Here is a 13,376-nt window from a genome sequence, read left to right on the forward strand (position 1 = left end):
GCCACTGTTTCAGATAGGGCGAACGTCATGAGAAAATTTATTCTGAATGTCCTAGTGAATGGCTATATTGCTGGAATCATGCCATACATTAAATTATTTTATTTAAATTATTTTTGATGTCTTGAAAACATTGTAAGATCAACATCGACCATTAAATTCCTCAGATATTACAAAAATAAAAAAAGTGACCGACGTGACTTAAAATTTATATCTAAACTAAAGTTTTTAAGAGACCCAGATAGTTTGGAGAGTACGGATATGCCAAAAGAGACGCAAAGGTGTATATAGAAGATATTAAGGTTTTGAATGAAGTGTACTCTGATCATCTAGTAGTGATTAATATACATGTTTTGAAATTAAATTAATATGGTTGCAAAGTCAACCCCTATAAGATCAAAACCTTGTCACAGCAGTTTTTTTAAGAAATAAGTGAGTATAAAGTGAGTCCATAAAATGTGGGAAAATATTTTCAATTGCTGGACATTATTATTAATTCTTAATTATTTCTTTTTAAGTGTTATTGTACAATAGCGTAGAACGTCAATTTTTTATAATTCCAATTATTTAATTAATATAATATCATTCCTACCCTTTAATATTTTTACTTACAAAGGTTGTGAAAAGTCCCGGGAATTCCCGGGTACCCGGGAATGGAAAAAAGTCGGGAATTCCCAAACCCTAGTTCTGCCCAATGAAGACCCCTATTGTTTTTGGTAAAGATCGGTTAATAGGTAGGGGATGAAATGGAGCAAATACTTAATTGTTATCGGTTTTTCTGGTCGTTCTAGAGGCCGCGTGTATATATACGACGGGTGGTTGGCCTTTAAATTAATACATATATACAATAATCTGCAATAGCTGCAAACAAAGGGGTTTCTTCATGAACATTAATGTTATCACCTTCCAATAAATCAATAACTTGATTACTCGCCAAAGGCTGTCTTCCCTATAAGAAGCCTTTGGCGAGATTTTAGGTTAGCTTAGGGATGTACGGTTGTTGTGAAAACCCTCCACTCGGAGACAATGTCCATTGTGATCATCCTTTATGTATATATACCTGTAAAGAAAAGAGATAGTGGAAGGGTAGGGAGAAAATATAGTGAGAATAAAGGGGGCGGAAGAGAGATTATTTTAACCAAGTCAGATTTTTGACAAAGCCTAGAATTCGGTTAGGGTTTATTTTGGAGAACAAGACTAAATTATCAATTTCATAACTTCCAAACTGTTTATGTCTTCTGCTGATCAGCGATGGACATTTGCAGAGGATGTGCTCAATTGTTTCCATGTCTTCTTCGTCCTCACATAGACGACAGTAATCCTCTCCACTGGAGTCCCACTTAGAAGTGAGAGATCTAATTTTGCAGTAACCAGTTATAATCCCCACAACGATTTTGATCTCCCTCTTACTGTGATCCAGCAGCAAAGACGTTCTTTTACGAGAGAATTCAGGCCAGATAGATTTAGAGATGCTGCAAGCAGGTTCCCTTAGCCATCTTTTACTACCTCGCAATGGAACGCACGTAATCTGGCAATGAAATAGCTAATGGGGGGTTTCACAGTTCCCTCAATCGGAAGTTTGGACGACTGTGAGCCCCCTCGAGCAAGCTCGCCGGCTATCTCATTCCCTTCAATGTCATTATGTCCTGGAGCCCAGCATAACCCAACTATCTGTCGTATATCATTTAGAGCGGTCTTATATATATATATATATATATATAGTTACCGGTCCCGTGATATCGGCATTAAGTGCTTTTACTATCTCGGTTGCGAGAATCTCTGCTTGAAAAATGCTACAGTTTTTGTTGAGTTTATATGCCTGGAATTTAATCAGGCATCTCCAATGGTTGGAGATTCAAGATTGCGTTTAAGGCTGCCTGAGGTGTACTTCTTAATGCTCCGGTCATCAAGATTGAAGCCGATCGCTGTACTAAGCTCAGTTTTGTCAGCACCATTTTTTTGTTCACCCCCTGCCACCAAACGAGACAACCAAAAGTAAGTATGGGTAGGACGATCGTCGTATACAGTTAGTGTATAATTACGGGTCTCAATCCCCAACTCTTGCCTATGGAGTTCTTGCATGAATAGAGTGCCAGTAATCCGTTCTTAGAGCGTTCCTCAACATTCCTATTCCACAGCAGTTTGCGGTCTAGGATTGTGCCAAGATATTTAGCTTCATCACAAAGAGTTAAAGTCACTCCAAGTGATGGCAGACGGAAACTAGGAATTTTGCGCTTCTTAGTGAAGAGATTTTAAACATTGAACGGTTATCTTTAGAGTACACTATGCTATATAACTTGCGATGCGGACAATCAAGAGACAACATTCATTGGTAAAATGTGCCTTTGAATGGAACAAATTTGTTGAATCTTCATCGATCCAAACACATAACAAATGGCGTTGATTTTGAAGTATTGCCATCTTTTGGCATATTTACTAGATTTACGTTCCCGAACTTTTCAAATTCTTTTGTTCTCTGAGAGCGATTTTTAAACGTTTCCCTTATACTAGCTTTACTATTAAAAAAGTACTGGAACATACCATATATTATCCTCAAGCCGAACTTCTTGTCTTATCTGATGTCTCAGAAAAGTTATGAGACTACATTTGAGTTTTAAATTAAAATGAACTAATGTTTGGAAATTTGATTGTTTGTAAAACATATCATGCCCCGTTTAGAATAATGTTGTACAGTAATAACATCCGTACTATTGAAAATCATTTTGAATTAAATTGACATATGTTTTAATTAAATGAATTCTTGGACCGCCTATACGATCGTTCTTGTCTTAACCCTTTCAGTGTTGTTGTCGAATATATTCGACATTTAAAATTACTCTTTCTCTGCGATTTTTCGGTTATCCTATGTACCGTTACAATTGATATTTTTGTTTTTGCTGAAAGACAGACAAAACTGTCCGAGGGTTAAAATAAAAATTGATTTTTGTTCTAAACTCTGTGCCTTTATATGATCTTAAATAAAAAAATTTAGATTTTTATTTCGACAAAAAAATTTTTTTTTTTGATACTGATAGGGTTAAAAAACTTCATTTACATGGCCTTCCTTCGTTGCCAATCGTGTATGTCGTACACTTGTATGTGAAGAATTTAAGTTGGCAACAACACCTATTATGATTTCAATATTGGCTTAGCTAAATTGTAATAGTTTTTCAAAACGATATTATTTATTTTGCCTGAAAGTATGCAGTATTTTTTACTGGTATAATATTAAAGTTTTACATGTAAGTCGATGTTTAAAAATGGAATTCTTTGGCGGTGTAAGTGGTGAAAACGGATCGGAGGAATAACATTCAAAGAGACTTGTAAATCTCGACTAAAAGTGTTTCGTAAAAATGGGTGAATGACGTCTAGGCGGAGTATGGGGATATATCAAAAAAGTGCATCTATAGAGACAATTTTTTTCCTAAGAGAAATTATTATTGGAATTTTCCAAAAATGGTAACACTATAATTTTATGAGGGAGGAGATTCGTTTGAAGAGATATGGGTTTAAACGAGAATTATTTCTAATTCAAGGTAAATCAAATTGGAACTCACAAATCCAACAGGAATTTATATTTGGGGGCTATCGTAAACCTGGACCAATATTGATAATGATATTCCAAAATACCAAATTACTGCTAATTCGGTGGAAACACTGTACAATATTTACCTTTTTGGCATACTTTTATAAGGGGCGAGCCGAAAAGTGGACCGATATTGATCCTTTTTGGTAAGAATTTAGCTTTTGGGAGGGTAAAAAAAAAAACGTTTTTATACCCTTCACCACACTGTGGTACAGGGTATTATGTATTTGTGCATATGTTTGTAACAGGAAAAAGGAAACGAGGTAGACACATGGTTCCTTGTGAGAATATGCATAGAATCACTTTCAGAGTCGATTTATACATGTCCGTCCATCCGCCTGTCCATGTTAAATTGTAAACACAGTACAGGACGCATCTATGATCAGAATTGGATGAAATTTGGCACAGATCATTTATTTGACCAAGGACGGCCCCTATTGAAATTGTCCGATTTTAAGTAAATGGTGCACTAAAGACCCAAGGTTAGGCCAATTGACACAACATTTTGCACAGCGTGCTAAATTAGGTCCAGATTGATGTACGCGAAATCGGATCGAAAATATATAGTTTCGTCCGATTATATGTAAATGGTGCACCATAGACCCAAAGTTCCTCCGATTGATACAAAATTTTGCACAGCGTATTGATTTATGTCAAGATCTATGTACGCAATGTTATGTTATAATCGGTTCAGATTTAGATATAGCTCCCAATATAGTTTCGTCCGCTTTTAAGTAAATGGTGCACCACAGACCCAAAGTTAGACCGATTGACATACAATTTGCACACCGTACCGAATTAGATCCAGATCTTAGCTCCCATATCAGATTAATGTAGGCGAATTTTCGTTGAAATCGGTTCAGATTCAGATCTAGCTCCCATATATATTCGTCCGATTTTAAGTCAATGATCCACAAATGACCCAAAATATGGTCGATTGGCAAACAACTTTGCACAACGTACTGAAGTTCAGACATAGTACATATATATTTTCGACAGATTTCATGTTAATTGATCTTCAAACAAACACAGTATGCTGGTGGAATAAGTGCCTAATAATGTCAAATTTTGCAATAAATACATCACATGGTTCAAGGCAATCTGTCAGATGAACTTCAAACTACACATAAACACTCCTCACGCCTCATAGAGCCTGTACATACAATTTGGTAAAAATCGGTGGAGTAATGTTTGAGTTTAGCGATCACGAACATACACGTAATTTTTATATATGTAGAGATAGAGATTTTAATATCGCCAAACGTGGTTCCTAGATAATTGGAAGGAAGTTTCTCCTTTCAATTTAATCATACGATTACAAAAATATCCTTTAAAAGTTCTCAATTTTTTTAGAGCAGAAGTGGTATATACTGTTTTCTATGGTGGGAAATTTGACATATGTGATCGCTTAAACTAATTTGTTCTAATCGATGTTGATTAAATATTTGACAAATTTTTTTATGTTTACTTATATATAGGCATATGTTCTGTTTATATACAATTAATACAAACCCATAAATGTTTTCCTATACAAATCATGTATGTATATGTCGGTATTTTATTAATCTCCAAACATTATTTGCATGAACCCATAAATAGACTACCAAAATTCCAGCGAACAACCATTATAACAGTATCTGAAAGCAGGTAATTTTAATTAATTAGAATATAATTATGTCGATATTTTTGTGTTCTGCCCTTTTCGCCTTCTTAACTGAGAGTGGGCTTACTTTCTTGACCAGTCTGCCTATCTACAGAACAGCCACAAATGAATCACTTCATTAACCTGTGTAAACAACGCTGCTATGGCTTTCAGGTGCTTCCCATTTGTTTGCTTTTGTTTAGACCACCAATTTTTGTCTTGGTCTATTGTTAATTACTCGTGGCAAAATGACGTTGACAGCGTCGTTTTCAGCAATCAATCTTCGGGTGGTTTTTTGTGTGTCAAACAACAACGCACAATAAAAACGGTTGTTGCCAATTTTGTCTTGATGTCGTGTTGATATATGTTAATTTTCGACCATTTATGATTGTGGCTATCTGTGGTGAATTGGTTACTTTGGTGGCTACATGTTAATGAAGGAAAATTTGTTAGTATATTAAATATATATATATATATAATATATATATATATATATATATATATATATATATAATATATATATATATATATATATATATATATATATAATATATATATATGTAAAAAAAAGTAGAAAATACAGGAAATATTTTTTGGTCCACATTCGCCACAAATATAGGCGGGGATTTAAAAAAAATAGGCGTGGATTAAAAAAATCACTTTCCCCATAAAATTAAACAAATTTATTTATATTTATTAACTAAATAATTTATTTATATTGCCTTAAAACCTAACCCCTGATAAGAACAATTTGTACTAAAAATAAATTAAAATACGATAACAAATTAGGTAATTCCTTAACCATGCTATCACACATATAATGAGTATTCGATTTCATATCAAAATTCATCGAGTACACCCAATTGATTTAAACGTTGCAGTCCGAATTTTAAATACTTTTGCAATTTCTCTTGTGCAAACATTAGAGCCAATTTCTTGGCGGCATAATCTTCATTGGTGAATGCCTCAATGCTGGTATCATTGGACAACTCCTTTGGCAATGTAACCATTGGCAAGAATCCGAACAATGCAAATAGTCCGTACAATTCCCGTGACCGCAATTCATATTTTAGATCATCCAGGGTGGGTATCGATTCGTAACGTAAATATTCTAAAGTCTCAGCGAACACTTTGTAATAGGCTTCAATTAATTCGTCACGTTTTGTTGTTAGAATATCGTATTGGACACTGGTGCTGAGGAAGAAGTTCAGGTCACAAGCTGGACTGCCAAAGAAACTCAACTGGAAGTCAACCTGAAAGATTACAAGAAAGAGAAGAGAATTAATTAGAAAAAATAATCTATAAGGAGCCACAACATTTGTCGGTGGACAAAATATTTGTAAAAAATTACGCCTATATATGGTGCTTCAAAAAATTGTTTTTTTAATCCACGCCCATATTTGGGGCTTCAAAAAATTGTTTTTCTAAAAAATCCACGCCCATATTTGGGGCTTCAAAAAATTGTTTTTCTAAAAAATCCACGCCTATATTTGGGGCTTCAAAAAATTGTTTTTCTCAAAAATCCACGCCTATATTTGGGGCTTCAAAAAATTGTTTTTCTAAAAAATCCACGCCTATACTTGGGGCTTCAAAAAATTGTTTTTCTAAAAAATCCACGCCTATATTTGGGGCTTCAAAAATTTGTTTTTTTAAAAAATCCACGCCTATATTTGGAGCTTCAAAAAAATCCACGCCTATATTTGGGGCTTCAAAATTTTTTTTTCTAAAAAATCCACGCCAATATTTGGGGCTTCAAAAAATTGTTTTTTTAATCCACGCCTATATTTGGGTCTTCAAAAATTGTTTTTTTAATCCACGCCTATATTTGGGACTTCAATAAATTGTATGGGATCTATATCTAAATCTGAACCGTTTTTCACGAATCTTAGCACACATCATTCTAGACTCAATTCAGCACGCTGAGTCAAATTTCGTGCAAATCGAAAGATATATAACCACTTTGGTGCACCATTTACCTTAATCCGGACGAAAATATATATGAGATGTATATCTAAATTTGAACCGATCCTTCCAGACTCAATTCAGCACGCTATGCCAAATTTCGTGCAAATAGAAAGATAAATATTGACTTTGGTGCACCATTTACATTACATCGGAGGAAAATATATATGCGAGCAATATCTAAATCTGGACCGATTTTCATGAAACTTAACACACATCATTCTAGGCTTAATTCAGTACGTTATGCCAAATTTCGTGGGAATCGAATGATTTTCAAGGACTTTGGTGCACCATTTACCTAAAATCGGGCGAAACTATATATGGAAGCTATATCTAAATGATGAACCGATTTTCCCATTTTCAATAGGGTTCGTCCTTGGGCCAAATAAGTGTCCTATGCCAAATTTCATCCAATTCGGATCATAAATGCGACCTGAACTTTGTTTATAATTATACATGGACAGACGGACGGACGGATATGCATAAATCGACTTAAAAAAGGAACCATGTGTCTATCTCGTTTCCCTTTGCCTTTTACATACATATGCACAAAGATATAATACCCACAATGTGGTGAAGGGTATAAAAATCCACGCCTATATTTGGGGCTTCAAAAAATATTTTTAATAATTTTCACGCCTATATTTTTGTAAGAAATTTTTTTATAAAATACTTACAAATATCGCCTTGGTTGGTGTTTTCGGTTGATTGTCATCTTCATAGCCAAACATAAAATTATTTGTCCACAAATCACCATGGTTGAGAACCACAATACGATCACCCACCTTGGGTTTACCCAAACGATAGGTGATGTTTTTAAAATCATCATAATATTTTTGTAATTTCTTAGAAATTTCCTCAAATCCTTCCCAGGTGGATGATGTTTTAACCAATTGATTTAAATAGCCTCCAAACATATGGAAAAATGTATCAGATTTCAGGACAGTTTCTTCGCACAACATGCCACGTTGGAAGCGTTTGGCAATTGCAGGATCCTTGAGGAAAAAACGAATACCAATTTCAATATCTCCAATTTTTTTCGATGAAGAAGTGTGTACTCACCTTTTTCAGTAATACCATAGAGGTGGCATGGAACTTAGCTAATTGTTCCAAAATCAAAATCGAATGATTCCAATCTAAACCATCCTGGCGGGAGGCAACTTTGAAACCCTCAACTGTCAGGTCGTTGAAGACAATTGTTTGCATGGGACTTTTGATGGCATAGAAGCAACTAAAATATACACCATTTTAAATTATTTTGTGTTAAATATTTTATAAATTAATTTTTTTTCATTACTTTGCTCCAAACACATCCGATTTACTGAGTATGGACAAACGTGGCAACACATCGGTATAGGTTAATTTCTCCTTCACAAACACAGCCACATCTTCGAGAAATTGTGTTTCGGGTGTAATGGGAATGGTCTTAATAATCAAAGAAATCTTTTCATTTTTCACCGGATTGTCACCATAGCTGTCATAAGTAATCACGGCACGATAAATACTCGAACAATAATTATCACCGGGATTACTACCCCAGGCAAAGTTCACTTCGTGTACGACAATTTTCGTTTCACGTAAACCTTCTTCAAGGGCATTGACGAAAAATTGTTCATTCAAGTGTTCCGGCACTACAATAGTTTCTTCGTTTTTTGTTATCATTTTTTTGCGCTTTTTTGCTTTTGCGTTTTGTTTTAAGCCCGTCCGCTCTGTTCAATGTCTAAGCTATTAATGAAGAAGATTTGACAAAATTGTGAGCTTTTTGTTGTTTGTTTTATTTAGTTTCCAAATCTCAGTCGGAATCAGGTATTTTGCATGAAATTTGCGATCACCAATCTTCGTGACCTTATCAACATAAAATTGATATGAGTGTGTGAGAAAGGGGGGTGAGAGATAACGACCAGAACACTTATGACTATAAGTGGTAGTTTGGCGTGTGAACTATACTTCGTGTGGCGTACGCTGGACTGAGAGATAACAAAATTGTTTCAGTGAGACAGGTTTGTTATTTGCATGTCATGCGTTCGGCTTCTTAAATTTGACAATAACTGAAATGTGTTTTTGCCTTCGTAAGACTTTCGGCAGGTCTACTATAGCCGGAAGATTTTTCTATAGAAGCACTCTATAGGCAGAAGGGTCTTTAAAATAAAAATTTATATATTTGTGGTTTTAAAAAATTGTTTTAAAAATACACCCCTTTTTTAAGGTATTAAAAAATAATTTTAAGCAGTGAGCGGAGCAGTATAGTCGGACATGGCCGGCCATATGATACCCCACACAACTATCACGAAAAGCAAACTTTTTCCGGTTCTATATTCTGGTCAATATTTCGTGATATTTGCGCCCTTTTTAACGATTATAGCTCAAAAACTTTGGTCACATCCCCTTCACCATGTAAACTAAGTGATATTCTGCCTTTAGAGCAACTAGAAAATCTGACAAAATTAAAGTTTTCGGTTCATTGCAACCCCTGAATGAAATCTCGACTTCACCGAAAACTATAGGCGTCGTCCTTGACCATAAACGGAACTAAATGTACAATTTCAATGCGATTAGCGCGACATTTCCGTCCTCTAATTGAGTAATAGTATGCACATAGTCACCTTTACCTAATTATGTATAACTCCCACATCAAAGTACATACAGCCATATAATTGGTATCAATTTGAAGGTCAAGAACTCCTCTTGGATATGTTATCAACTTCTCGGGTCTATGTCCTTCAGGAGTAAATATATAGGCCATAGAATACAAATTTTGTAATTTTTCACACAAAAGTCAGGGTCAATTTGACCCGCTAAATATTGATCGATCTTTATCAAAACAAGCATGCTTATTCCTTGGTCCGATCCCCTTCTCCATGTAAAATTTCACGATGTTCGGACCATAACTGCGGCCTATGGAGCGACCAGAAAAACCGACAAAAATTAAGTATTTGGTCCATTTCATTCCCTAAATATTAACCGATCTTTACCAAAAACAATAGGGGTCTTCATTTGACAGAACCCATCCTACATGCAAAATTTCGTGAAGATTGTTCCGTAACTGTGGCCCGTATCGTGTTTACAAATTATAATGGACAGACGGACGGGCGGACACATATGTCTAGATCGACTCAGCTAGTCGAGATATGGCGATCGGTATAGTTATAGGTGGGTCTAGGAACAATATTTCGCGGCGTTACAAACTCTTGGGGCTGCACAAAGCTATAATACCCTGACAACATGCCTATATTTGGGGTTTCAAAAAACAAAAAAAAAAAAAAATAAGTAAATAAATAATTATCAAGTTTACACATATATTTTTACTCTGATAAAATGATGTATATCTTTTAAAATAATTAGTTAAAATAGTTTATACGCCTATTTTTGTCCAATTATATTTACCCATATGCCGCAATGATTAATAACTTATCACAAACATAATTTGAATTAAATTCGCGTGGCAGGGAAACTGGCATACGCATATCTCCGATAACAAATGCTTTCAAGTGCGCGATATTTTGATTTGTCTGGTTGTCACCAACGGCAGGCTACACTCATTCGACAATGCCTAAAATTTGTTTTTGTATTTCGGTAGACATAATCACTCAATATTTCCCGAATAGATCAAATGCTGACGTTAGACCCGGTGAATATTATGAAATTGTGATTATAGGTACACGTACATAGATATACTTGTGAATTTTAATTTAAAGAAAAATAAATAAAGTTAATTTGAAATTATATTCATGATCTTAATTTGTTGATATTGTTGAGTCATTTGATTGGGTCCAATGACTTGCTAGAATTAGCCGTTTTAGTTATTTTAATCATGTCATGAGTATGACAAGTAAAAGGACCCACTTGTAGTTGGGACCTGATATAATAAATGTTTAACAATCCAACCCAAAAATATTTGTTTCTAAAAATCCACGCTTATAGATTGGGTCTCCAAAAAATATTTTTTAAAATCCACGTCTATAATTGGGCTCTATATACATCAACTATAGTTGTTGCTTACAAAATAAACACGCCAATATTTGGTACTTGAAAAAATATGCTAGCAAATTCTAATTTAAAGAAAATAAGTTCATTTCAAATTACATCCATGGGCTTTAATTGTTAATAGTGTTGAGTCATTTCATTGGGTCCAATGACTAGATAGAATTAGTATTTTCGCCAATATTTCGGAAATTATAATTTTTAGGAAAATGTCCAACTAGTATTTTGGACCTGATAAAATCTTTTTAAACTATCCAACTTGCATAATTGGCCAAATCCACCGAATTCAAATCCACTGACGTCTGAACAACTTTTTAAAAATCCTGAAAAATATATTTTTAAAAATCTACGTCTATAGTTATGCCCTGGATTTTTTTTAATCCACACATATAGTTAGGGCCAGATTTTTTTTTGAACAATCCACACATATAGTTGGAGGCAAAAATAATCGAGATAGACCCATGGTTCCTTTTGAGAATATGCATAGAATCACTTTCTGAGTCGATTTATGCATGTCCGTCCGTCCGGACAAACAACAAATAACAAAGTACAGGTCGCATTTATGATCCGATTTGGATGAAATTTGGCACAGGTCACTTAATTGGCCCACGGACGAACCCATATATATTTTCGTCCGATTTAACGTAAATGGTGTATCAAAGTCCCTATATATCTTTCGTTTTGCACAAAATTTGGCACAGCGTAATAAATTAGGTCTAGAATGATGTGTGTTATGTTTAGAGAAAATCGGTTCAGATTTATATATAGCTCCTATACATAGTTTCGTCCGATTTTATGTAAATGGTGCACCAAAGTCTATATATATCTTTCGATTTGCACGAAATTTGGCATAGAGTACTGAATTAGGTGCAGAATGATGTGTGCCAAGTTTCGAGAAAATCAGTTCAGATTTAGATATAACTCCCATATATAGTTTCGTCCGAATGGTGCACCAAAGTCCCTATATATCCTTCGATTTGCACGAAATTTGGCACAGAGTTTCGTGAAAATCGGTTCAAATGTTGATTTAGCTCCCATATATAGTTTTGTTCGATTTTATGTAAATCGTGCACCAAAGTTCTTATATATCTTTTGATTTACACGAAATTTTGCATAGTGTACTGAATTGAGTCTAGAATTACGTGTGCCAAGTTTCGAGAAAATCGGTTCAGATTTATATATAGCACATAGCACAGATTGGCACACAATTTTGTACAATGTACTTGATACGCGAAAGGACTTTCGTCCGGACTTTCGTCCGATTTAAAGTAAATAGTGCACTAAAGGCCCGTACCTAGGCCCATTGACAAAACGTACTGAAATTAATAAAAATTAATATCTAGCAAGGCGAATTCTGTTAGGATACATATGTAGAATATCCCCAATGTGGTGAATGGTATCATATAGTCGGCCCAGTACGACTTTACTACTTTCCTTACTGGTTTTAAACACGTCTATGTTTGAAAAAAAAATAGTACATGTATTGTACCTTGAAAATTTTGTTTTCTTAATAATGGCCTAAAAATGTTGCAAACGGAATGACATATTTAATATGCACTCATTACGTAGAAGTGTATAAAAACCTATGCACAATCTTCATAGAGTATTAAACGTTGTCTTTGGCGTCATTAACGATAAAAATTTTGATGTATTTCCAAAGTGTAGATGTATGACGTAGAAAATTTGACAAATTAAACTCATATTCTGCATACCCTACCTAAAAGGCGAAGGAATCTGAATACCTTGAAATTGAGGTGTTTCAGGTCAATAAAATTATCAGTTCCAAAATATTGCCAAAAAATGCTAATTTTTCCAAGTCTTTGGATCTAAACAAATGACTCGACACTATCGGCAATTAAAGGCATATTTAATACTTTCTATATTAATTTGCTTATTTTTAAATTAAACTTCGCCATATCGATGTACGTGGATCAATAATCTTGATTTCATAATATTTACTCTGACTAACGTCATCATTCACGTATTCAGGAAATACAGACAATTTTAGGAATTGAAGAGTGACCAAATCAAATCAAGAAATTGTGCCATTGTATTAGTCCGTTATCTCAGTTCTGGCACCCGAGTTTTATATTGGTTTTCTTTGCGCATTATATTATTTTTCTAATTCTACTTAAGTATTTCAAAAATTACACTTCTCTTTATCAGTTTAAATTTCACTTAGGTTTATCTATAATCTTGATTTTATAT

At 34.4% G+C, this 13,376-nt stretch overlaps 1 protein-coding gene across 1 annotated transcript; it reads right to left on the reverse strand.

The window, feature by feature from the left end:
* Positions 1-6,064: 6,064 nt before the first annotated feature.
* On the reverse strand, positions 6,065-8,863 carry LOC133326237 (uncharacterized). Its single transcript, XM_061534917.1, has 4 exons — positions 8,485-8,863; positions 8,250-8,418; positions 7,865-8,182; positions 6,065-6,478 (listed from the first exon to the last, which is right to left on the reverse strand). Exons 1-4 carry the CDS (start codon positions 8,847-8,849, stop codon positions 6,065-6,067), a joined length of 1,266 nt encoding a protein of 421 aa, XP_061390901.1. The 5' UTR covers positions 8,850-8,863.
* Positions 8,864-13,376: the final 4,513 nt, after the last annotated feature.

Source organism: Musca vetustissima, unplaced genomic scaffold, assembly GCF_032173495.1.
Source record: "Musca vetustissima isolate MV318-11 ecotype Yass unplaced genomic scaffold, APGP_CSIRO_Mvet_v1 utg2907, whole genome shotgun sequence".
NCBI classification, from domain to species: domain Eukaryota; kingdom Metazoa; phylum Arthropoda; class Insecta; order Diptera; family Muscidae; genus Musca; species Musca vetustissima.

Excerpts from the sequence above, each read along its gene's own strand:
- LOC133326237 (XM_061534917.1), bottom strand. The coding sequence starts at position 8,849 with ATGATAACAAAAAACGAAGAAACTATTGTAGTGCCGGAACACTTGAAT. Across the intron at positions 8,183-8,249 it reads CTATGGTATTACTGAAAAAG|GATCCTGCAATTGCCAAACG; the intron begins GTGAGTACACAC and ends TTTTTCCTCAAG. Across the intron at positions 6,479-7,864 it reads CACCAACCAAGGCGATATTT|GTTGACTTCCAGTTGAGTTT; the intron begins GTAAGTATTTTA and ends GTAATCTTTCAG.